The sequence below is a fragment of the Trachemys scripta genome, chromosome 1, assembly GCF_013100865.1.
Source record: "Trachemys scripta elegans isolate TJP31775 chromosome 1, CAS_Tse_1.0, whole genome shotgun sequence".
In the NCBI taxonomy this organism is placed as follows: domain Eukaryota; kingdom Metazoa; phylum Chordata; order Testudines; family Emydidae; genus Trachemys; species Trachemys scripta.
This window is the reverse complement of record NC_048298.1, coordinates 149,356,217-149,382,517: the sequence shown is the minus strand read 5'-3', so window position 1 is coordinate 149,382,517 and position 26,301 is coordinate 149,356,217. Positions and strand designations below refer to the sequence as shown.

The 26,301-nt window shown below is 41.9% G+C and overlaps 1 protein-coding gene across 4 annotated transcripts in view; it reads left to right on the top strand.

Moving 5' to 3' along the window:
* Positions 1-26,301, top strand: part of GRAMD1C (GRAM domain containing 1C) — a 76,957-nt gene that overhangs the window by 18,330 nt on the left and 32,326 nt on the right. For 2 of the 4 annotated variants that reach the window (XM_034789183.1, XM_034789210.1), the window contains 4 exons: positions 14,466-14,550; positions 18,651-18,754; positions 20,926-21,021; positions 23,004-23,084. In XM_034789183.1, the coding sequence (XP_034645074.1) occupies positions 14,466-14,550; positions 18,651-18,754; positions 20,926-21,021; positions 23,004-23,084 (366 nt within the window). Of the gene's footprint in view, positions 1-7,101; positions 7,262-10,882; positions 10,919-14,465; positions 14,551-18,650; positions 18,755-20,925; positions 21,022-23,003; positions 23,085-26,301 lie in introns of those variants that run through there. The other 2 variants (XM_034789193.1, XM_034789202.1) reach the window with 2 other exon arrangements.

Genomic DNA, 26,301 nt, shown 5'->3' with positions numbered 1-26,301 from the left:
GGCTAGTAAAATCCTCAGACTTTTTTTGCCTTGGAGTTGATTCACTTTGAACATTTGAGTCTGGGAATTCAGACAGCCCAGGAGGAGATGATGATGATCTCATGAACAGGAAGCACCCTCAAATTGCAATTATAATACCTGTGCTCCTGGTGTGTAGCCTAGAGTCTCGTGGCGTACCTGAGTCGTGCTGGCATCCTGGTATTGCCAGTTCTGTTCGCTGAGATCATTTTCACATGCCTGAGGTCTTCCTGAAAGGAAGATGCAATCAGTGAATATTCACTGTAGTGTTATTGTAGGTCTCTGTCTCCAACCCTAACCCTGTATGCTAGTAACACCCTATGACTCCATGTTATGTATGCATGCTATGTATTCCAGTCAGGTAATGGTTACCTTGTTTATCTGGAAAAACAAGTTCCTGGGACTTATTTAGGTATTTGACAGAGTACATTTTGGCCAACTATATTGTTACTACCCAGTTATACACCTCTACCCCGATATAACACTGTCCTCGGGAGCCAAAAAAATCTTACCAGGTTATAGGTGAAACCGCGTTATATCGAACTTGCTTTGATCTGCCGAAGCACACAGCCCCGGCCCCCCGGAGGGCTGCTTTACCGTGTTATATCCGAATTCGTGTTATATCGGGTCGCATTATATCAGGGTAGAGGTGTATGTAAATAGACATTTGGATAACAGTAAAGTGAAATTATGGTCAACAGTCTGTAACTATTTTTATACAACATATCTGCTCCTTTCACACATTCAGAGTCGCATCTATTGACTTCAGTGATTAAAATAAATTTTTCTTACTATTCCTCTTTGTTAACCCTCCAGAGCTATACAGCTGTGGGAGAAGGAGCGGTGTTCTTTTCTGCCTTGTGTCTTATTAGGAATATTTTAGGCTAAGTTCCAGAAAAGGGCTTGATCACCACCCTGGTGTGCCCAAATGCCCAGGTGAATGAAGTGGATGTAACATGCAGAGCTTAAAAATTCTGCATGCTTCTCCTCATGGCGATTAAAACCTTTGTATGTATGTAAGCATTTATTTGCTTATATATATTGTGGTAGCACCTAGAGGCCATACTAATGAATCGGGGCCCAATTGTGCTAGTCAGCATACAAATGCATGAAAAAACAGGCCCTGCTCTGAAGAGTTTATAATCTAAATATAAGAGAAGAGACAACAGGTAGATGCAAGAAATGGATGGGAGGGAGCATGAGACAACAATGAAGACAATATTTAAGATCTGCAGATGAGATCTGCTGGGGTTGGAAGCTCCACATACTGTATTGGTAAGTGGGGGAGGAACATGCATTTTCTCTTTACCTGCCTGGGAACTGACCTCTCCAGGCAAGCCTAATGTCTCCCTGGTGGTGGTGCATCCCTTCTCCTACCTGGGATTGGACATCCTGGTTTGGATGGACTTGATTATAAACTAGCCCACTCCACCACTAAAAATGGACTTGGTTTGGCTCCCAAAATCAACTGATACAGGAGTGTTTTGTATGAGAATGGGGAGGAAGCATGGCACATACTTGTATATATCCTCCTTAGACTGCACATTGAAAGAGGGGTGTGTGTGTGTGTGTGTGCGCTCCCACCTGCACTGAAGCCTGAAGAGTACGCCAGCTTTGAAAACAGGCAAAAACTGGGATTGGCAAAATACCGCCAGGTCTGTTGGGTCTCATCAGAGCATTCAGAGCAAAAGGGGTTACAGAGGGGAACTGTAGGGACTACTTTTCATGGAGCCGGGATTGCCAAAGTGGTTAGGCTGTGCCAGGGATCTGTGTGGATAACAGCAGATGTCTGCAAGAAAAGTAACACTGAGGGCATGTTCATTGTGCGGTTTTCACTGGCTTCTAAATTTATGGGTCAACCAATTGTTTTTTAACTGAACAAAGTGTTCCTGAGTTCAAAGTACATTCCAAGTTTGAAGTTCTACATCCAAATTGGTTTTGAATATTCAAAGCACAACAGTATCTGAACTTTTTTTTTTTTTTTTTTTTAATGCCAGAGAACATTTTTCTGGGACTTTTTTTTTTTTAATGAACTTACACTTCTGAGCTGAGAATAACAGTTTGCAGGGCAAGAGAGATAATACTCCTAAATCCAGGTTTGCATGAATGCCATCTCAGCTGTAACTGAAGCATCGCTACCATGTTTCCAGCAGGGATAAGTACTTTTATGGTTATAAAGTGCGTTTCCTCCTGCATCTGGAGGACGAGGTACTTAATTAGGGTCTCTCCTGTATGGATAGGAAGGAGGTGAGGGAGGGCAATTAAATCCTGAACTACTATTCGTGTTAATGAATATAATTGTGTGCATAAATCCCACTTACACTGAGTGGAGAATAAAACCCAGTGTGGTTTACTATACAGCTGGTCGGAGATACTTTGATGAAACCTTATTCCATGAGACTATGCAGTTCCATCAGAATCAAAACACTTTGCGAAATGGGGTTGATTTTGTTGGAATTTTGTTTAGGTAGAAAATGGGGGGTGAGGGGGGGAGTTCAGACAATTTTGAAGTGTCCCACTTCTACGTTTTTGGAATGGAACATTGAGATTTTTCATTTTGAAACAACTTTTTGTTTCTAAGTTTTAAAATTAGAATACAAAATAAGAGGTTAAAATCAAAATGAAATGTGTTGATTTTGTGAAAATGAAATGTATTAAATGACCTGAAACATATATATATATTTGAATTTTTCTTCATGGAGAATTTTGAAATTTTTGGTTTTCATTCTAATTTGGAACAAGTCAAATTTCAAAATCCTCTGCAAATCAGAGGCTCGGCGACGTAGCTCTAGTTAAATAGCTTGTTTTACTCCTGCGGGAATTCTGCATCAAAAAATTAAAAATGCTGCACACAGTGTTTGAAAATTCTGCATATTTTATTTGTCAAAAGAACACAATATAATCACGCCACTTTCAATTATTTGGCAATTTATTTCAAAATACCTGTCAGCAAAGTATGTCTGTAACAATACAGAAAACAAAAACAAAAAAAATCAGGAAATGTTTTTGACAAAGAGATTCCTTAATAGGCGTATTAATTCATTTAAACTACAATGCAGAAACATATTTCCTGCACCTGTCAGAAGCAGTGCAAAGGTTTGGGGGGGGGGGGGTCAGGGGTAACAGAGGAGCTGAGGGAGAGGGAAGTAATTGCTGGGAAGGAGCCTTGGCATGAACCTGGAGGGTTGTTGGGTGTGGGTGGGAGAAGTATGAAATGGGATTTTTTGGGAGGGGTGAGGGATTGTTAGGGAGTTGGGGAGCCTTCCCCATGCAGACCCTGGCTGACTCCAGCCTCTCCCATTCAGTCAGGCACATCTGCCCCCATCCCCATGTGTCCCTGTACCCCTCACTTGGACACCACCATCCCATGTGGCCCTACACCCCCCATTCTGCCCCTGCCCCAATCTATTCCCCCTCTAGCCCGTCTGAATCCCAGTCTGTGACTTCCCTAGCAGCCCCATGTGCCCAGCTCTCTTGCCCCCCCCCCCACCTTGTATCCCGTGCCTCATCACCTGGCCCTGCAGGCAGGGCGCTGTGAGGAACTTAGCCTCTCCTCCCTATTGGATGCTGGCTGCTATGGATGGTGAGTTGGAGGCCCTCTGTTCTGGTGCCACAGCAGCCCCTGGTGGGCAAAAGGCGTAACTGCAGCACCTCTCTGACAATGTATTTTCTGTGGAGAAAAAAAATCTGCAGGAGACATGAATTCTGTGCACGTGCAGTGGTGCAGAATTCCTGCAGGAGTAACATTGTTTTTTAACAACATGTTCCTAGTCTTTTAAGTAACAGAATTATATTACTCTGGTAATCTGCACTATAAATGTGACTGTTCAAGAAATGTGCTTTGATATGATAGTGCCCTGACCTGGTTATAACATAGTTTGATCTTGCCTATGTGTATGAAACCAACCTATGTTGTTGCAACCATATTAAGAAACTGTGGTCTAGGCTCTAGTAAAGACCAGGGAGTTGGTGAGATCTGTGTGGCGGGAGGAGCTGAGTGTGTGCAAATAATTTCCTTCTAAAGATCAGAGTGCCAATCCAATGGAGTCAGAAGATTAAATAAATTTGGTGATGAGCTGTGCCTGTTTGTGAACTCTTTGACAACAATATTCCAGTACCACCTTCAGCTGCTTTTCAGAAAAGCATAATAAGCTGCAGGTCAGGACTGAGGTGCCTTGGTCAAGGCCCAGGGCTGGGATAACTTGGGTTACCGTTGATCAGGACTGAGGCATATCAGCACAGAGCAGCATGTGGGGAATCCAGGACTGGGCTACTATGAGGGTGCTATGCTCAACATGGAAGTGAGTTGGCAGGGCAGTGTAAGGGGTAGCTTGCATAGCATCTGATTGTACTACACCTGGCTTTTAAAACTAGGGTGACCAGATGTCCCGATTTTATAGGGACAGTCCTGGTTTCTTGGGGGCTTTTTCTTATATAGGCGCCTATTACCCCCCACCCCATCCCAATTTTTTTTACACTTGCTATCGGGTCACCCTATTTAAAACTAATGTTAGAGGGACAATGTGTGGGTAAGGTAATATCTTCTATTGGACCAACATCTATTGGGAAGAGAGAGAAGCTCTTCCTGAAGAAGAGTGCTGTGTAGCTCAAAAGCTTGTTTCTTTCACCAATAGAATTTGGTCCAATAAAAGATATTACATCACCCACCTTGTCTCTCTAATATCCTGGCTACAACTACACTTCAAAAAAACAAATGTTGTCAGTCTCTCTTGAATGCCAAATTCACTCAATTTCATTGTGTTGGTTGTTGGTTTTGTTTTGTTTTGTTTTGTTTTTAAATTATAAATGGACATCCAGTAGCTGAGAAATGGTGCCAGAATATTTGATCTGAGAAAGTATTTTTATAAATGGACATTCACTTTTCAGACATGGTTTGGATTTATATGGATATGTGTTGGGCTGTTTTTCCTCCAAGGTGCGCGCCAGCGCGGCTGCACAGGAACCCATTAAGGGCTGCTCACTTAATTAGCAGAGCCATGCAGGCGTGCACACCGCACAGAGGTGCAGCCACAAGTGGACCTGGAAGATGGCAGTGGGGTGAAGTGGGGGGTAGTGATGGGGGAGCTTGGGGCATGCAGGGCTGTGGCGGGGAGAGATGCAGCAGCCCCGGGTCTGGGGGTGCCCCTTCAAATCCCCAAACCTATCCCTGCCAAACCCCTGGCTTCAGGATTTGTGAGGCCCCCATTGAGGTCAACGTATTTCAAGCATAAAGAAAGTGTAACAATTATTTTATTTCATGCATCAATACTATGTGGATTGCCACGGGCACACAGGGGTGAAAGAAAATGCAGGCCTGTTATTTACCAGGCTGCACGTGGCAATAGACTATATTGGTAAGGGATGCAAGGAGAGTATGGGTCACGATGCAAGCTGCAGACACACACACACACACACACACACACACAACTAAAATGAATCAATTTAAAGTTTTATTGGGGATAATTACACGGGGTAAGGGAGCAGCGTTTGATTAGCTAATAGAGTTAATGAAACTTAAAACACACAATGACTAAAATATCTACTAACAATATTTATAAACAAAGATGCAGCAATTAGTAATAACTGATACTTACAAATACAAACCAACGCATAACGACCGGCAAACGTAGACACTCTGTATGAAACACGTGAGCTGAGAGAGAGGCTTCGAGGTGATCAGGCTCGGTTACAGGTGTACACAGGATACACAGGATTCGTTTTTCTTTCTCCTCTCCCTGCCTGCACATGGCAGGCAGCCCATAAAGTACCAACTATGACATCATAGAAGTGTCATAGGGGACGGGGCCCAAAACCTGTTTGTGTTCGTTTCTGATTGGCACAAGCAAAGTTTACACCAAGTAGGGGAGCAGGTGCCTCAAAGTCTGGCTTCGCCCCCAAAAGGTGAGGGAATGCATATTGCTATAGAATGCGTGCAACACTGAATGACAAAAGAAGAGGCCAGGGCAATACCGGTATGGGCAAGTTTTACAGGATGCAGACAGGAACTCATCTCAACATACTAATGATAAAATATTTTGTATCCTATGTCAAGAAAATGGATAATTTTGTTTTATGCCTCAAAGGAATAGATACACGTAAGATTCGAAAAGACTACTGAAAATTTTGCAGTGTTAATTTTCTTTTTATTTGAGTTCATATTAAAGCAACATCTCAAGAGTGCACCTTGTTAATTATTCCTTGTTTTAATATTCTTTCTTCTTCCATACCTATAACTTTTAAAAAATATATTATATCTAGGCTTTTTGTTTCTACTGGTGTCACACATCCACATAATACCTCCATATTGGTGCTGTACGTAACAAAATTCATTCTGCCCATAGATGGAAAAAATTAGAGGGAACATTGGTAGTGTTCTTTCACAAAATCTTCTCTACAGACACTTGATATTTGGATTATTATGCTCCTATACTTATAGCCTACTGTGCATCTGTGGTAGCCATTAGTGCTTACACTTTCATTTGATGGTTTGGGACTCTTGGGGTATGTCTACACTCCATACTTATGACAGCATGTGGAGTACATACACTACACGCCCCCTAGCATGGGTATAAATAGCAGTGTAGATGGTGAGGCACTGCATAGGCGAGTAACATGCCAGAACCTGAGGGTATGAACCCTACATGGCTCTCTACACGCTCAGGCAATGCATCCCCCATCTACACTACTGTTTTTAGCAGTGTAGTGTTATGCTGCCTCCCCTCTACCAGAGCCTTTCCCCGCTGCAGGGAAAGACTCCATTGGGGGAATGCTCTGGCAGCTCTCTGCAGCAGGGAAAGGCTCCAGCAGCGGCTAAGCAGTGAGACCTCATCTCTGTGTTTCAGCTGGAATATTTAGTACATGAGCATTCACCTTGTGTTTTGTATTTTAATGTCCCTTCTCTAGAGATTTTCTGTGTTGTGCTCCTAAAGCAGAAATCATGTAGCTGGAATGAAACCTTTTTGTAATCCTACTGGAGAACATCTCACCTGACCCCAGGTCTGACTGAAGGAGTAAACTATCTCTCTCTCGCCATTCTGTCAGCACAGATAATCTGAAAACATTTAAAATCTGTTTCTCCTTCAGCCTCTGCAAATAGGAGGGGGGCTGGGCCAGAGAAGGGGACATAATGACACTAGAACACAGACCTGTGCCTGCCAGTGGCCAGCTGGAAGAGTGCCCTGTGCTTAGGAGACTCTCCTCTCCAGAGCAGCTCAGGGTGAATGAAGAGGATCCGAAAATGAATGTAAGTAAGGCCTACTCCTGACTCTTTAAACTTTTTCCTACAGTGGCTATGAATATGCTTGCATTTCCTTCATTGCCTGCAAATTTCTGGTAAACAGACTTCTACAGATCCTACAGCAACTGGGATGCCTCTTCCAGCATTATATTTATTTTCCCTCTTCTTATTGGTTAAGAAGTGCCTCATGTGACCTGTTAAATGAAGCATGGTTGTTTGGATAATCTAGTAATAGGTGACTACAGATGCTCAGATGGCACCTTATTTTCAAAAAACAAAATGGTTGACAGCATGCACACACTCCCTGTCCAGGAGGATTTAAACCACCCACTATACATGCTAGAGAAAAGAACAGTCTGGTGCATGGTTGGAACAGGACGAAATTCATGTGCAAGTTACCTGTCTGAACATGTAGCCCATGTTGATAGTGATTGAATGTTGTTACCATCATGCAGCTTTTTGGCTTATGTGAAACAAGCCTATGGCCTCCATCGACCTCCTCTTGGTTAAACGACATTTACCGAAGTTAGACATTTTTAAATCAGCAGGGCCAAATAAACTCACATCCACAAGTTTCAAAAGAGATGGCCGGGGAGCTGTCTGAATAGTTAATATTGATTTTTAATACTACTTGGAAAATTGAAGACGTTCCAGAGGGCTGGAAGAAAGTTAATGTTCCGCCAATATTTTTAAAAGGGTAAACGGGATAACCCAAATAATTATAGGCCTGTCAGCTTAACGTCAATCCCAGGCAAAATAATGGAATGGCTGATCTGGAACTGGATTATTAAACAATTAAAGGAAGGTGATGTAATTAATGCCGATCAACATGGGTTTATGAAAAATAGATTTTGTTAAACTAACTTATTATTTTTCGATTAAATTACAAATGTGATTGATAAAGGCAATGTTGTTATGATATACGTAGGTATACTTCTATAAAGCCTTGTACTGCATGACATGTTAAGGAATTAGAACAATACCAAATCAACAAGGCACATGTTAAATGGATTAAAAATTACTAAATGATAGATATCAAAACGTAATTGTAAATGGGGAAACATCAGTGAGTGGGTGTGTTTCTAGTGGGATCCTGCTAGGATCAGTTCTTCACCTTACTTTGTTTAACTTTTTTTTTTAATCAGTCTCCTGGAAGAAAACATAAAATAATTACTAATAAAATGTGTGGATGACACAGAGTAGGGGAGTGGTAAATAATGAAGAGGACAGATCACTGATATGGAGCGATCTGGCTCGTTTGTTAAACTAGGCGCAAACAAGTAACGTGTTCCAATATAACCAAATGTAAGATGTACATCTAGGAACAAAGAATGTAGGCCATACTTATAGGATGAGGGGACTTTATCCTAGGAATCAATGACTCTGAAAAAGACTTAGGGATGGATGTCTGATCCTAAGGAGGCTGAAGTAAGAGAAGTTTGAACAGGAAGAAATTCATTACTGAAATCCATGGGGAAAACCACTGGGCTTCAAATGCTGATTTTAGGTAAGTTTCAATATATATATATTTGAGTGTCGTGGTGGTGGTGGTGAGATAAATACAGTTTGATTGTAACCTAAGTGGTGTTTCTGAATTTTATTGCTAGACAATGTCCAGGAATTCCAGATGAAAACAGTTACCCTGCACTTCACTATCCCTGAGAAATGGTGCACATCTGGTCTCTATTCTTCTGTTTCTTCAACCCAGTCTTCTCAAAATACACCACTCCAGGCCATATTTACTTCCAACCTGCAGGCTGACTTCAGCACTACGTTCCTTCTACTCCTCTACCTTGAAGGATTTGTATTGTCGGTGGAGAGATGAGGTGGCTCAGCACTGCTTGGCTGTAGACGCTGGGAGCAGAAATGAAAAGACAGGCGTTGCTGATTGTAACTTGAGGGCTAAGTGAGGCTAATGGCTATAAGCAGTGAATATCTAATGCTGATGGCCTGAGGGCTTTACATGGCACTGGGACCCAAAGTGCTGCCCTGAGTACTTAGCAGGAATTGGTGCTAAGGACAGAAAGCACTGTTGGGTGTGAGGGTCTGTGGTTGAGATCAGGATATATGAGGGGGTATGTCACCACTGGTAAAGCCACAATTTTGTTCATAGCTATTTATATTTGTGTTCATGTCTGTAAAATAAAATCCAGAGAACACAAGATGTCCACTAGTGTGTGATGTGGTTTGTCGTTTCTGCTCTGGGACGCTGCAACCAACAACAAAAAAGGCAAACGCAATAGACTGTATAGCTCTTCTCCGTCAGGTCCTGATTCAGCAAGGTTCTTAAGCATGTGTGTCGTCCCATTGACTTATACATGTTCTCAAGTAACTTCCTTTCCTAGCGGTTGCCTGAGATGTGTTCAGATTTTTTGCACTTTCTAGGAAACATTACATCTTAGGGATAGAAGGACAAGATGCAGTTTAAACAGTTCAGTTTACCTATGGAGCCTCATTGGAAGAACAGCATAGAAAACTCTAGTTCCTTATCTGCTGAATAATACCTTCAGGTAATAATGTATCTTTTAGTAAGACTCTATTTTATTGCAAAGAGACAGAGCTAAAGTTGCTTTTGGAACCTTGACTCTGAATTTCCTGACTGATGCAGTTTTAAATAGGACAATCTGGAAAGCCTATGGGTTGGCTCAGTGCTTCCTAAAGATACCGTGTACTGAAGTAACCGTCTCTTCTGTAATACTTTTAGTTCAGGAATGCCGGCTAGGCTTTGCTTAACTCCGCTGATATTTTTTCACAAATTGCATGGCATACATAAGGGCATTTATATAACGGGCAACAAAATTTCATAGATTAATCTTCATTCCCTACCCGACCTACAATGATTTATTTTAATACTTACAAAAATTGATAAGACCGTTGGTGATATGGTAGTGCATAGTTTTTCACAGGTTGTCTCCACATCTCGCTATCTAGTTTCATTATAGTATTGTCCTCGTGTGGTGTTGCATGATATCACATGTATGATGACGACATTAAACCGTGAGAAATGCCCAGGCTCTATAGTGCTAAAATTGAGACATCTACTTCCCCTATAAAATGCTAGAGCTTCTGTCTATTCATTGCCTGTCCTCTGCATAACCTCTGTGGCATCTCATGTAGCCCAGAATGAAAGCCTTTTATACATTTCACTACACTTAAGCTTGTAGAACAAAAGTACAATATGGTAGCTTGAAAATACGAGGTGTAGTTCTTGGAGAAGTTGAAATGTCTTAGGAGGTGTTTTTTTTTTTTTTTTTTTTTTAATATTATTCATTTATTTGTATTATCACAGCACCAATGAACCCCAGCCGTTTTGTGCCAGTGGTCTGGAAATTTGTCCCATTTGTCTTCCAGCACAACTTGCCCTGCTGATTATGGCTGGCTGATTTAAAAGATTGGGGTGGCTGGAAAGTCAACACTTAATTTTAGCCCTAGGAATGTGAACCAATTGCTATACAAAGCAAGGAAAGGAGAAGGTTAAGAAAGTTCAATGTCTAAATTCCTTCCAGTGGAACTGGACTGATTAGATAAGAATTCAGAGCAGGTTTTTCCTAGCGGTCTGAAAAGCTTAGTGTGCAAATAAGCAGGATGATTTCTTGTTGTTGTCTTCTGTTCAAATGATTGGAAAAACAGACATGATTTCATATGCCAACTAAGGGCTCTCAGGTAAGGAACACAGAGATAACAGGTTTAATGCCCTAGAGATTGAGGTTACTTAATGTTTAGATTCTGGAGACTCTCTAGAGTTTTGATTCTCTGTGCTGTTGCCAGGGCCGGCTCCAGGCACCAGCTTGTCAAGCAGGTGCTTGGGGCGGCCGCTCTGGAGAGGGGCAGCATGTCCAGGTATTCGGCGGCAATTTGGCGGACAGTCCCTCACTCCGCCTGGGAGCGAAGGACCTCCCGTCGAATTGCCGCCGCAGATCGCGATCGCGGCTTTTTGTTTTGTTTGTTTGTTTTGGCTGCTTGGGGCAGCCAAAACCCTGGAGCCGGCCCTGGCTGTTGCCTGAGTTGTGTCAAGCATTAGCCTTCTATAGACACATTCACAATTTCTCCACTGCCTGATCCCCTTTTCCTAATATCTAGATTTTGCATAGCTCTTTTCCCTCATTGTTTGGAGACATTACGTCTCCTTCCCCTTGGAGGGGTGGTTCCTTAAATTGGTGCTGAAGCCAGCGTTAGAACGCTTGTCGTTTGATTATATGCATCACATTTACTGTACTGGAAGGTAAATACATTTGTGTGTGTGTGTACTAGTGCTCCATCATCACAAGCGCAAATTGCAGTCATTTAAGCATCAAGTTCAAAATCCCTAGACTCCCTGAAACCACAGGAATCTCAGCAGGGTTGACTCAGGGACCTAGGCGGCGGAAGGTCTGCCGACGATGACAAGGGCGGCCGAAGATCCAGCCGCCGCCCCCCAAATGTTAGTGCCCTAGGCGACCGCCTAGGTTGCCTAATGGGTTGCGCCGGCCCTGCATTGACTTGTAAAACACGCTGGCCCTGATTAAGTGTAGTTTCCTGCAAATTCCTTTCCAAATGCTATCCAGCCTTTGAATTCCCCTGCCAATTCTTCTTTACAAATCACATCTTTTTCATTTTTAAAAATGTTTTTTTCTCCCCTGTTGCTGTATGAAAGCCACTCATCAACCAGGGGTGCTGGCTGTCCCCACAGTTCTGTTTCAGTAAACAAACTGAAAAAATAAAGAAAAATATTTTTAATCCCTTTAATTTGGAGTCATCTTAAGTGGTATTTGTAACATTGCTGACTTTTTAAAAAAAAATACAGTTAGCTAAATGAAAAAAGAGCACTTGCTAACTTATGAGGACTATTCATTTCAACCCATCACCTCATAGTACCTATTTCCTTGTCATCCTGACTAAAGAACTTGAGTCCTGAGCATACGCAGACAACTAGTGTTTGATTTATACAGGGTCATCAGTTCTGGCAGTATGGAGCAGAAGTCCCAGATAGGAATGTTAAAATCATAGAACTGAGGTTACATAAGGATTCCTTCACTTAGGAAGGAAAAATCAAATGGCACAACTACAAAATGGGGAATAACTGGCAAGGCAGTAGTACTGCTGAAAAGGATCCTAGGGGATATAGTGAATCACAAATTGAATATTAGTCAACAAGGTGGAGATAGTCCAGAGAGCAACAAAAATGATAAAAGGTTTAGAAAACCTGACCTATAAGGAATGGTTAAAAAAACCTGGGCATGTTTAGTCTTGAGAAAAGAAGACTGGACCCTGATAACTGTGTTCAAATAATGTGAAGGACTTCTATAAAGAGGATAGTGATTGATTGTTCTCCATGTCCTTTGAAAGTAGGACAAGTAGTACCGGGCTTAATTTGCAGCAAGGGATATTTAGGTTAGATATTAGGAAAAAAATTGTGATTATAAGGGTAGTTAAGCTCTGAAATAGGCTTTCAAGGGAGGTTGTGGAATCCCCATCACTGGAGATTTTAAAGAACAGGTTGGACAAACACCTGTCAGGGATGGTCCCGGTTTACTTGGCCCTGCCTCAGCAAAGGGGGCTGGACTTGAGGACCTCTTGAGGCCCCATCCAGCCCTACATTTCTGTGATTCTGTGCCTAGAGCTAATGTGCTTGGGCCATCACTATCATTCCTTTACTAAAAATAACTCCTAGCTAAAGACTAATTTACTCTGGGGTGGAATTACTTTGAAAACTTAAAATTCACAGCTACAACTGGCTGTTAACTGATACAGTGCACATCGTAATAGTGCATGGAAAATGGAGTAAGGGTTTATAAAGGAGTCTGGTCAAATGGCCAAAAGTGATTTATTGTATTTTACACTGAACTGCTTGATACGATGGTACAGAAATGTGTGTGTATGGGACATGTCAAACATCTGTTGACACCTTTATTATTCAGAAAGAGCAATGGCCAGTTGTTGCTTACATCTCTTAATAAAAGTTTCTCGCACACTAGATTTAACGAGGCTTTTATGGTATGTTTATATCTCATTGTTGGGACACTGGGATATGAGTTCTTCCTCTTTCAGTTGCAATGTTGCTAAAACACGATGATTTGTACAGCAGCAGTTTAGTTTATTGTAAATCACCTTACTATTAACAGGGAATAGATTAGAATTTGTTTTAACAATACCATTTTATACTGAAGGAATTCCAAAATTCTTTATATGCTATTGAAGTTTAGATCCACATTGCAAAAGCCACCATCATGGTTAGTACCAATTGGCCCCTTTGTTGGCAGCCTCAGCAGAGAGGCTCAGGCTTGGTCTTCCCTACAGACTTATGTTGGTATAACTACGTCGCTCAGGGAAAATCCACACGCCTGAGCGACGTAGTTATGCCAACCTAACCCCTGGTGTAGGCAGCGATATGTGGACAGGAGGGCTTCTCCCATCAGCGTAGCTAATGTCTTTTGGGGAGGTGGATTAACTCTTCCAATAGGAGCAGCTCTCCCTTCACTGTAGATAGTGTCTTCATTAAGCACTACAGTGGTACACACTGCAGTGCTGTAAGGCCTGGTCTACGCTGGGGAGGAGGGATCGATCTAAGATACACCACTTCAGCTATGAGACTAGCGTAGCTGAAGTCGACGTATCTTAGATCGACTTAGATTGACTTACTTTGCGTACTTGCGGCGCGGGATCGATGGCCGACGCTCCCCCGTCGACTCCGCTTCCGTCTCTCGTTCTGGGGGAGTTCTGGAGTCGACGGGGAGCGCATTCGGGGATCGATCGATCTCACTATCCGCCGACAAGCCCATAGTCTTAAAGGGGTCCTGGAGACCAAACTACCCTGTTACCCCTAAAAGTGGTCCCTTTATTAAGGGGTGAATCATATAGGTAGAGCAGGATCAGGAATCTGGTGGTGCTGGTACCTGCCTTGTACCTGTTCTATGGACTTTGGTCATTAGTGTCACCAGTCTACCAGTTTTAATTACTGAAACTGGCAAAAATCCCATTGTGCAGCTGCATTTCTGAGACAATGCTGTATATAACAGATCTGATATTTCAATTTGGGGTTGTAGTTTATAGCAGCATAGCATTGTCTAACAGAGCATAATGACAGTGGTAAATACATTTAGATACTGTCTTTTTCCGGTCTTCTGGTGTTTATTTTCTTTGCACTATATCGCTAGTTTCCTGCTAGTATGAAGATAGTTGGTAGCTGAAAATAAAGTTGTTTACTTTAACCTTTCACCTTTCATTGTTTCAGATCTCAAGTTCCACTTATAAATATAGGAGTGAGGAGTTTAAGAGACAGTTTTCACATCTGCCAGATTTGGAGAGGCTCATAGTAGGTAAGATGTGAACAAACCAACCAAACTCTATTATTGTTGATAATGCCAAAGTTGCAGCAGCAGGTATTTGACAAACAACGTTAGCGATAGCACGGGAATCAGTTTCACTCCTCCCTCCTATGTGGACTAGCAGCAAACTGCTTTTCAAAGAAGAGCTTTCCAGCTCTTCTCCCTGTAGCCCTGACCTTAAAAGTAGACTCCTATGCTGGAGGAATGCCTCCAGCCTCTCTGGATGATGGTCATGGGGTGTCTTTTAAGGTAACTTCTCCTATCCTTCCCATAGATGGCAAAACACCTATTGGCCATGGAACGTATGTAAGGTAGCACCTGTCACAGGCAATCATGAGGGGAAAGGAGAGGCCAGGCCATCCTGAGAAGGATGTGCTGGGCCAGCATATTGAATAGATAGGCTCAGAAATGTTTGGATTATGACTGGCTTGGAGAGTGTGAGGAAAGAGCAGAGTTAGAATTATATCCTAGACATTTTTATTTGTGCCACTGGACTCTTTCCTGGCATGGGCAATACATTTGGTGCATCTTCACGTTTTGCTGCTTCAGACACTTAACAGATGTTGAATGAGAGGGAGATGAAGGGGGCAATTTTTTAAAATGGTAACTAACAAAGGCTAACTAGGTTTAACAGAGGAGAGGGGGTTAATACAGAATCTAAACTCAAAGCTCTCTTGAAATGAGTCTCAACAAATGAAGCCTAAAAAAATTAAATAAATCATGTTTCTCATTAAGGTGACACTGGGTTTAAGTGAAGCATCTTTAAAAATGTGTCCAAGTGCAACCATTTCTCAAGCTGGCAGGGAGCTGAGCACTGTGTTAGTGATGCCTATCAGTCCATCTGTCTGGCTTCTGCAGGAGATAGTCCCAGAAAGCATTGCTCACAGTTGTCATTGCATGAGTCCTGTTTCTGGCACTGCCAGGAGAGATTTTGCCACCCATGAGAAAGCAGCAATGGCACAGAGGATCGAAGATGTTACCTTGACAGACAGACAAACACATGTCCAGAGGGACTCCTGAAAGCTTTCTCCTTGCATAGAAGTCTGTTTTTTAAGAAGGTCAGGATTGCAGGGAGAAGAATTGGGATGCTCTTCTTTCTGAAGCAATAGACAGCCCATGGCGGAGGGAGGAGAGAAACGGACTTGCAGCACAGAACTGTCACTTCTTCCTGGTATGCTATTTCAAAGGACTGTATAAGGCAGAAGTCTAATATGAAGGCATTTCTTCTGGAAGGTGATATGCCATGGCACCTATGTCAGGTGTCTTATCAGGCGAATGGTTTGTGAAAAATTCATTTGCCAGGGGCGGCTCCTATGTCTCAATGGTGGCGTTTTTGTGGTGGTGGGGGGGGGGGAGAGTAAAGGGAAAACTCCCTCTCCCCAAAGTCATGAGCTATGAATTGTGTTGCTAAACTCACCTTGCTTTGAGGCAACGTGCTTTTATAGAAGAGAAATTAGAACCTTCGCCCACCTGGAAGCAAATTCTATTTAGCATATTTGCCATGAACAGACTACCTGGGATTTGAAGAAAACACTTGCTGATGGACTAATCCCAGCAATATAGCACCTCAGTCAGAAGCAAACAAAGTCATTATTTTATGTAATTACTCTTTTACCCCATGGGAGCAGCATTCATTTAAAAGGACCTTTTCTGACCTCCAGTCTTAAAACCATTCATTTGCTTGGTATAGTGGATTTTAACCCAAGCTGTAATAGTTATTATTCATCTACAAATATTTAACGTAGTTATCACCTACTCATTGTTATCAACAGAAATATAACTACTGCTGTTCTTTATAATATGTTTTTCTTTTTTGTAGTTACTCTTATACATTCTTATAATTATGAGAATTAGAGATAAAGATTATACCAAAATGACAGTGATTCCATACCTATCCTATAAACTAAGTGCCTTAGATTTTCATAGTGTAAACGTTTAAAAAATCTGATTGGAAGAACACCAGTTCATTAAAAAGTTTGCTTTCATCTTTAACGTTTTATCTGTTTTTACAATTCGGCTCATAGGTTACTAGCACTGGGATTAACATTTAGTCTCAATTTTCGGTTTGCCTATTTTGTGCATTTTGACATCTCATTGTGTATAGTCAGTTCCATTGTTTTGTTGCTGATCACTTGCATCATGCTCATGCTCTACTCTGGGGGGATCCCCATGTGCATATTCTTCCCTGAGCTCTGCAAGGAAGCGTGTTTACTAGTAGCAGCAAAGCTGACACCAAAGAGGCAGCTGGTTGGCAGGTATACAGAGAGAAGGGAGATAGGGTGGAGAAATGGCCCCAATGTGTTTTGGTGGTGATGTTCTTATACCTGCCCAAAAGACCCTTATAAACACAGAAGGGCATAAAAAAAATTAATAAAAGGGTTAAGATGGAATTCTTTTAAAAGTCAGGACACAGTATTTAAAGGTTTCTCTATCAGAAGACTGATTTGGACAGTGTCTCTTTTAATTTTTGCTATGCTGCCTGTTAACTTGAATTTCTTTCAGCCTGTTCTAACTTGTTTCTTGTCAGTTCCGCTTTCAGTTTCTCATATATTGGGGTTGCAAATATTGCCGGGTAATTTTAATTTGTTGAAAACCACTGTTTCCATTTGAATGTGGGGGGAAAATTCAAGGAAATTTTTATCGGTCCTCAGTTTGTAAAAGTTGATGTGTATTAAAGCTAAATTTTGGCCCAAGTTTCACCTGACAATGTCCCCGTAACAGTCATGGTTGTTTCAGCCTCATGCATGTAATTTAATACCTCAAATGTGTAAAACAAATCAACCTAGCATTTATATAGAATTTATATTCTTAGGGTGGGATTTTCAAAAGGGCTTAATGTTGTCCTAACGTTGCTTTCAGTGTAGTTAATAGGAATCTTACCCTTTTACTTCAATGGGAGGAATGAAGCCAGTACTAGCATTTATGAAAATCCTACACTTACTGCTTCAATGGTGAATCTTTCTGCTCTTTAAATCACAGTGACACCAGTAAAGAGATGAATTAGCTCCTTGCTGTTGTTAATAGAGATCCATTAATGCAGGGGTTCTCAAACTGGGGGTCGGGACCCCTCAGGGGGTTGCAAGGTTATTACATGGGTGGTCGCGAGCAATCCACCTCCACCCCAAATCCCGCTTTGCATCCAGCATTTATAATAGTGTTAAATATATTTAAAAGTGTTTTGAATGTATAAGGGTGTGTGTGTGTCACACTTAGAGGCTGGCTATGTGAAAGCAAAACTTTGAGAACCGCTGCATTAATGGACTGTTCAAGATATAGTCAGTTCCCAGCAGCAATATTTCAGCCAGAGGCCATTTCATATAGGTAATAAAAGTAAAAAGAAACCTTGACTGAAAAAGACCTCTGACTGAAGTGTCCTGGCCAGAATGTAGATATCTACTAAGTATGGATTTTTTTAGCTCTTTGTGAGTTGTGATATGATAAGGAGTGTAAAATGATTCACCTTAGAAATGTACAATACATTATATTGTGGTATGTGTGACTGGTTGACTTATATATTCTTAATTAGTAGACAAAATATTGCCTTTGTATTCTGCCACTTCATTCAAGTGGCCTGTAGCTTGACTTGTAGAGTGCAATTTCTATATTCTGCTTGATTTTCTTTGCAAAACAGAAGTTCATTGACTGCCATGCCTTGCCAGATACCTGAAACCAGAGGGTAATACACAATGGCCAGAGTTCTGCTTTCCCTGATCACACAAATAATTCCATTGACTTTGGTGATGTAGGACATCAACAGGATTCCTTGTCATAAATGAAGTAAACTAGATTTGGCCCAATATGAGTTTAATTTTTATGGAATTTTCCTTTGAGTAATAATGCATCCGAAGAAGTGGGCTGTAGTCCACGAAAGCTTATGCTCTAATAAATTTGTTAGTCTCTAAGGTGCCACAAGTACTCCTGTTCTTCTTTTTGTGGATACAGACTAACACGGCTGCTACTCTGAAACCTTTGAGTAATGAAAGTTATTCCCCTAATTTTGAGTTCTAAATCAAAGAGAGTTGGGAAAAAAATAAGGTTGGTCCTATTGGACTGTAATGAGTGAGTAAGCTCATCTTGGTCTTTGTGTATAGATTATGCCTGTGCCCTCCAGAAGGATATTCTGCTGCAGGGACGCCTGTACCTCTCTGAAAACTGGCTCTGTTTCCACAGCAACATCTTCCGATGGGAGACCACAGTAAGTTATTTTGTGTATTTGGTTACTGGTTTGCTTAAAAGAAATCCCTTGTCCCTTTTTGTTTGGGGGGGAATCATATCTGAAGCTTTCTGGTTGAGGGCTCCTTCTTGGTGATGGTAATCATGGAGGACATCCCATTGGTGCTGGTCCTGCAAAAGGCAGCCGGCCGCCGTGACTGGAGTTACAAATCTCTATAGTACAGTAAAATCAAAGAGCAGCCTGGAAGTCAATGGAACACTAAGATCAGTCTGTTCAAAATTGTCTCTATCCCTATATTGGATAACTTGATCTGATATCATTTTTTGTGGGTTTTTCCCCTACATATACTTGAGGTGCCCTTTCACTCTTCGACTTTTTTAATCCTCTGCCAAAAAAAAAAAAGATTCTTCATGAAGACACTTTGCCTTTTATGAAAGAATGAGTGTATTATATTATGTGTACTCAGATGGATCTCCATGCCCTTATATCTGTTCTCATCTGGTTTGTTTTGGCATTCCCTGTGTTGCATACTTGCAATTTGGTTTAGCTGCTGATGTGGGCTTGCCTACACAAACCGTTAATTCACGGTAAGTGGGGATGTGAATGTACCCTGCACTAGCCCATCACGGATTAACTGTCCATGTGGATTCCACTGACGCAAATTAACAGTTTTAGAAATAAGACTAGCTTGGACCTACATCAGAACTGCTGCAGAATACAGATTCCCTGTCGGAGAAATTTTTTCTGTAAAATATCTTCGCTAAAGGTTCTGAAATTATGGTCAGTGTCTTTCCAGTGGTCTGAAGAAAGCTGGATGTCCACATGGTGCTGGCTCCTTCTTATTTTCAGCTCCTAAAGTGCATAAAAAGCAGCTAAAATTATATTACTTTTTCATGAGAGCAATTGCTCTAGTTTCCACAGGGATGTTATGCAGCTGAGAATAGGGAAGGGAAGGGTGGTCTGCCCAATTGCCAGTGGAAGGGGATGGAGGCGTTAACAATTTCTGAATTGAAATGTAGTCCACACTGTGAAAAAGTTTGAGATCTTTTGGATTAGACAGTACCAGTGCTTTTTGAAGAATGCAGGAGAAGTGATAAATAGCCTGTTTATACATAAAATATAGAAAAACTGTTGAAATGTTTTATTCAACATAATGATCTATATTGTCTATACCAAGAAGTCAAATTCATCCGCGGGGTTACTCCATTGAGCTCAATGCTGGAGTTACACCGGAGATGGATGTGAGGTGAAGTGTTTAAAAGGAAATGCCAAAAGACCATGATGGGATTTTTCTATTTGGATCTTCAGCCTTGTGTGTCTATGCTATGCAAAGATGGCTTCCAGCTGAAACAAGCATGCTATAACTCTTACTGACTGACCAGACGGAAGCTCTTTTGTGGATCACCTTGGGGAGCTGCTTATTAACATTCTAGATGCTTGCAGTTCAAGTGTCACCTGTACTAATGTGCAGAGCACGTGCCTGCATCCCATACGTCAACTCAGGAGACCCCACAGCAGTGTTTATAGACTCGTAGACTTTAAGGCCAGAAGGGATCATCGTGATCATCTAGTCTGACTTCCTGCACATTGCAGGCCATGGAACCTCACCCACTCCTGTAATAGACCCCCTAACCTCTGCTGAGTTACTGAAGTCCTCAAATCATTGTTGAAAGACATCAAGATACAGAGACTCCACCATTTACACTAGTTTAAACCTGCAAGTGACCCATGCCCTGGGCTGCACACCACTTGGCAAATGTACCTGCATGCACATCTGTCAGGCTGCTAGCAGAAATGAGACATTACAGCAGAAAAAGGGGGAGTACAAATGTCTTCTCCAGTGTAGCAGCCAGGATTGGTATTCAGATTTGTGGGGCTCAGCTTGCTGTCAGGATAGGGTTTGTGTCATGAATCTTCTAGTCTTGCTGTGGGAGTGGTAAGGGTGCAGTGAGTTGTCAGTTCACTATTTGGTCCTGGTGCGCTCAGCTGGGCTAGGCAGGGCTGTGAATTACAAGGCTTTGGTATGCTTGTGCTTAAGGCTGGTCCTAGTGTCCTGCACCCTACATCTACTATGCTTTATTCAAGTAGCTTGGGTTAGTTTGATGTTGAGTTCCTCTTGCTTGTCTTGTGCCCTGTGGATTTCTGGGATTTATAACTTTTCTATGTGTGTTTTTGTATCTATTTCTGTTCAGATTTCTATTGCCTTGAAGGATATAACCTTCATGACAAAGGAGAAGACTGCGCGGCTCATCCCAAATGCCATCCAAATCGTAACCGAAGGGGAGAAGGTGAAAAGCTAGTATTTCCTTTTTTCATAATAATTCCTGGGGAGGAGCATTTGTTGATTCCTGTTGGCTAAGGCAACTGTCCCAATTGTATATTTAAACTGCAGTTATGATCAGAGAAGTGACTGTTTCTTTAAAAAAAAGAAAATCTTACTCCACACATCTGCTCCCTGTGTGTGTCACAATCAGATCTGATAACTTTGGTGACTACAACAAGTGTTTACTACTCTTTACTTGGGTTAGCACTGCAGTGTCAGCACAGCTGTGGGAGAGGATGTCAAAGTCTATTCTGTAACATCAACAGAATTGTCAGCTAAGTTTCAGTTGCAAAATCTGTATTACTAGTGATAATGCCTAGGCCAGAAAGAACCCAGTGAGTCAGAGCTAAAAACTAGTAATCTCTTTTTACTTGTTATTGGAGCACAGTTGCTGTGGAATCAGTGAACACAATAAACACAGGGCCCCATGATGCCATTTTTAGGGATTTCCTTTTCAGAGTGGGTTTGCATTGGAATTTGATGTTTTGCAACCTCTATAAATAAAACACATTCTTGGAAGACAGTTGCTAAATGCTAATAGGGCTGTTTTGTAATGGGTTTTGGTATAATTAGGAGCTTCTCCCTGCCTCCTGGGTGCTGTATTCTGCACTAGCTGTAGCTTCTGGGTGAATTTCAAAGGGATTCCAAAGAGCAAGTTGCAATAGGTTAGCCTGCCTTTTCAGTAACCTTCCCTCCCAGAAAAACAAAACTGTTAGGCCGAAAACAGGGTGACAGGTGCCTAGTATGAGCCTGTTGATGTTTTTGAGGAAGGGTCCAGTTGGCTGCTTAGTCAATATAGCTGACACCGAAGGGAGACCCTTGCAGTTCCATAATGGGTCCCATGAGTCTTACTAGTTTTTACCTGCTGCAAAGGACATGATTCTATCCCTGTGCTGAACAGGTTACAAACTTTAAAAAATGAAATGAGTAACAGTGAATGACAAGGCAAAACACAAAAGAGCAGATTAGGTAAAGCAGAGATTCTCAAACTTTTGTATTGGTGACCAATTTCACACAGCAAGCCTCTGAGTGCAACACCGCCTTATACATTAAAAACACAGTTGTTTATATTAAACACTATTATACATGCTGGAGGCGAAGCGAGGCTTGGAGGTAGACGCTGACAGCTTGCGACCACCATGTAATAACCTCATGACCCCTCTGAGGGGTCACAAGCCCCAGTTTGAGAACCCCTGAGGTAAAGGATGATGTGCCAGGCCTTGGTGAGAAGATTAGCAAGAAAAAATCATGCGAACAGTGGGTGTGAAGGAGGAGGGTGAGGATACTGGTAAGTGGAGACTGTTGCAAGCGTAGAGGGATACATGAAGACACATGAAGGTGCAAGTGTGAGAGAGAGGTTAAGGGAGCAGATAAATGATATAGAGGACATTTTTTATACTGGAGTAAGTGCTTGCAAGTAGATGCCACAAAAAAACAACAAAAATGTTTTATATAATGTATAGACCAGGGGTCGGCAACGTTCGGCACGCGGCTCTCCAGGGTAAGCACCCCGGCGGGCCGGGCCAGTTTTATTTACCTGCTGACGTGGCAGGTTCGGCCGATCGTGGCCCCGACTGGCTGTGGTTCGCCGTCCCGGGCCAATGGGGGCAGCAAGAAGCCGTGGCCCGTGCCGCTTCTCGCTGCCCCCATTGGCCCGGGACGGTGAACCACGGCCAGTGGGGGCCGCGATTGCCCGAACCTGCTGCGTCAGCAGGTAATAAAACTGGCCTGGCCTGCCAGGGTGCTTATCCTGGCGAGCCGCGTGCCGAACATTGCCGACCCCTGGTATAGACAGTGGGAATCTAGCCCTTTGTACAGGCTTCAGTAAGTGTCCTCAATAGCTGCATATCACATTGACTGCCTAGTTGTAGGTATTAATCCATTTCCCTGGGGCCATGATTTTGAGGGAATTCAATAAAGCAAGCTATCATCTTATCTTCCGTACAGTTTTTCTTCACATCCTTCAGTGCTAGAGATAGAAGCTACCTCAGTATCTTCCGCTTATGGCAGAATGCACTGCTGGACAAGGTAAGGTTTTTTGTTTTTTAGGGGAGGGGGGGAGTAATGTAGCTGATCAATACTATTTTAAAAAAAAAAAAAAAAGGCTAAGGATCACTTTCTCTAGTGAGCACAAGACCTGCACTGGAGGCTAAATGATTTCAGAAACAGAGGTTTGGTTCTTCAAGTATTCCAATCAATAGTCGAAGTTGGGGTGGGGTGGAAGAAAGTATTGGTACTCTCCCAGGCTCCACTCACTTCAGATTCCAGAATGAGACTCCAGTCAAAAAAGATCTTCATAATATGATGATTCTTCTTTTTTCTTGCATTTACATTTAAAATGTTGTCATTATCTGCAAAGTTAATAACTCCGTTGAGATGGCAGAGCAGCTCACACCTCTTTTGGAGCTATTGTTTCAGGCTATCTGTAAACTCAGGCAGATATTACTGGATTGATTTATATTTGGTTCACATTTTTAAGGTCATCTTTGTGACCATAAGAGAGAGACTTTTTTTTTTTTTATGAATAGGCTTAGATTCTGGAAAACAAATTGGCATCATCTCAAGAAAAGTAAACTAGGTTGAACCCTCTGCCAACCAGCTCAATATAACCCTTGAGCTGAAAAGACACAACAAAGATGAAGGCTGAACTACATACAGGTGTGTTTTGGCAACTTCTGCTAGGTAGCTTGATTCATATGGCAACTTGTGTACTCTTAATCGGATGATTCTTCCTGAAAATGCAATGACATGTTTGTTGCAAAGAGTCAATGCAAATAACATGCTTCTCTGGATCTCTTTCCTATAACTCACAGTTCTCATTGTTTTAATATTTCAAAACAGAGGCAGCTAAACACCAAGGTACACAAATATAACATTGAAGGAGAATGTCCCCCAGAGACTTAAATCTGCTGCACTGTTTATATACATATCCTGCACGTAATCTTAGCTAACTTAGAGTTAAGGTGGCTCAAACGTGTTTAAAAGAAATACAAACACTAAAATTCAAGGAAAACACCATTTAAGGTAACATTTAACTTCCAGATCAGCCACAAATCCACATCCCTTACAAACCGAATATACTGTCACACTCATAACTCCATGTCAAACTCTTTTTCAATTCCAGCATCCAGTATAGACAACTACAATGTATCCACCCAATTCCTCACTGTCTCCTATTCAAGTGCACAATCACTCCAACCTCATATTTTTCTTGTACTGGACACATTTTCTTGTAGATGTTACTACTACAGGAATGGGTATGGATACTGTATCTTAATCCAGCTCATCCTGGATAAAAATTGATGTTACTAATAATAAAAGGAGACAGGGGCATGTGCAGGAATTTAAATTTCACTGTTTTTGGAGGGGCGCATTCTGGGCCCCATCCTGGGGCTGAAGGAGCTGTCAGCTCCCACCCCGGGGCCGGAGGAGCTCTGTGCCCTAGTCAATTACTGGGGAGCCTGCTTGTCTCCCCTTGTGAATGCCTTGGGAGGGAGAAAAATGATTTTCACATTGTCATGGTGGCAAGGGAAGCTGAATGAGGGGGAAGCCTCTGGCATTAGAGAGCTATTGTGGCAATATTTTAAAAAATTATCTCTGTCATTAGTCAAAAAGGGAGCATTTTGAAAATTTCCTCATCAAGTTAGTCAATATTTTAAAAGTGTATGCTGTCTTAATGTAGAGTCACTATTGACCTATCCGTAATATAATACATTTCACAGACACTGAAATGTATATTAGTAGCTTCACGTCCTATAGTCCCTTGGTGTCATAAATGTCCATTTGCATTTTGTTGAGGGAGAATCAGCAAAGCAAAATCTAATCAGGCATGTCATTAAAACCCTGACCAAAAGTGCTTCTGATTTCTAACAGAACAAATATAACTTGTAATCAGGTTTCAGTTTTAACTCCTGCAAGTTCTCTTCCTTAGCAGTTTTGGATTTATTTTTCACTTTGAATTTTAGTTTAGTCAATTAGCTATTTTGAGCTTTCATAGAATCACAGGGTTGGAAGGGACCTCAGGAGGTCATCTAGTCCAACCCCCTGCTCAAAGCAGGACCAATCCCCAGACAGGTTTTTACCCCAGTTCCCTAAATGGCCCCCTCAAGGATTGAACTTGCAATTCTGGGTGTAGTAGGCCAATGCTCAAACCACTGAGCTATCCTTCCCCCTTTGCTAGTACAGAATTGCTCCTGAGTGCAATTACATTGCAGGAGGCAGAAGAGAGCTTTAGGAGTGTGGGATCAAGTAGCTAGAATTCCTCTTGAAGTTTCCAAGGCATACATACCAGAGCAATAGCTCTGCCACCCTTGCAGCCAGCCAACTCCTCAATGCTGATGGAGGTATGTGGGGGAGTCTTTTCCCCACTCCCTTTTGAGTAGCTAGTGCTGTTGTAGAGAGCTAATTGGGAGCAGGGACTGCATTCTCCCAGGCTAATTCTAGCCATCCTTGTGCAGGGGCACAAGGGAGCATGGGAGGGAGGGGAATTTGTTGTGCTTCTCCCTCCCTACTCCCCTGCACAACTGGCCAGAATCTATTAACTTTTATCTTGAAAGTCTGCAGAGAGTCACAGAAAGAACGTCTGTTTAGTTTCTCATCCAAACTCCTATAATTGTGAAAAATGCATTCCATGCTCATTCTGAAGTATTGTAGGGCAGTATCAAGAACCACATGCTAGTGTTGGATTGTAACATGTGACCTCCTGTTCCCGAAGGAAGAGCTATATTGTTTGAGCCATTCTTAAACATGTAATGTGTTAATATGAGAGTCATGAGTAAATTGCATGCATTTGTGTTCTCTTGACCCTTCCACCTGTACTTTGCCCACTAGTTCAGCTATACTTAAGATAACATCTAATGTTTCTGAGCTGCTTCAAACAGGTCCTAAAAGAACCACAAAACTGCCTGCTCCAAAAATAATTTTCTCCCTCCCAAAACTGCACTATCCTGAATCCTAGGACAGGCAGGATTTGATATTGGACCAGTGACCAGTTTAACATTCGTTATCAATTACCAGAGCTAGAAACAGAAGAGTTGAGAATCTCTTCTTTCCAGTGGTGTAAGACTTTTGATTCTAGATTTAGTAGATTTTGCAATATCAGTCCTTTAATACTGCAATGTTATGAATACGAAAACTATTTTATGGAGACTTTTTAAAATGCATTAGATATTTTCTTCTCCCCCACCATGTACAGGTGGACTCGTACTAAGGCAATCTGATTTGTGAGGTAGAGGGATATGAAAAA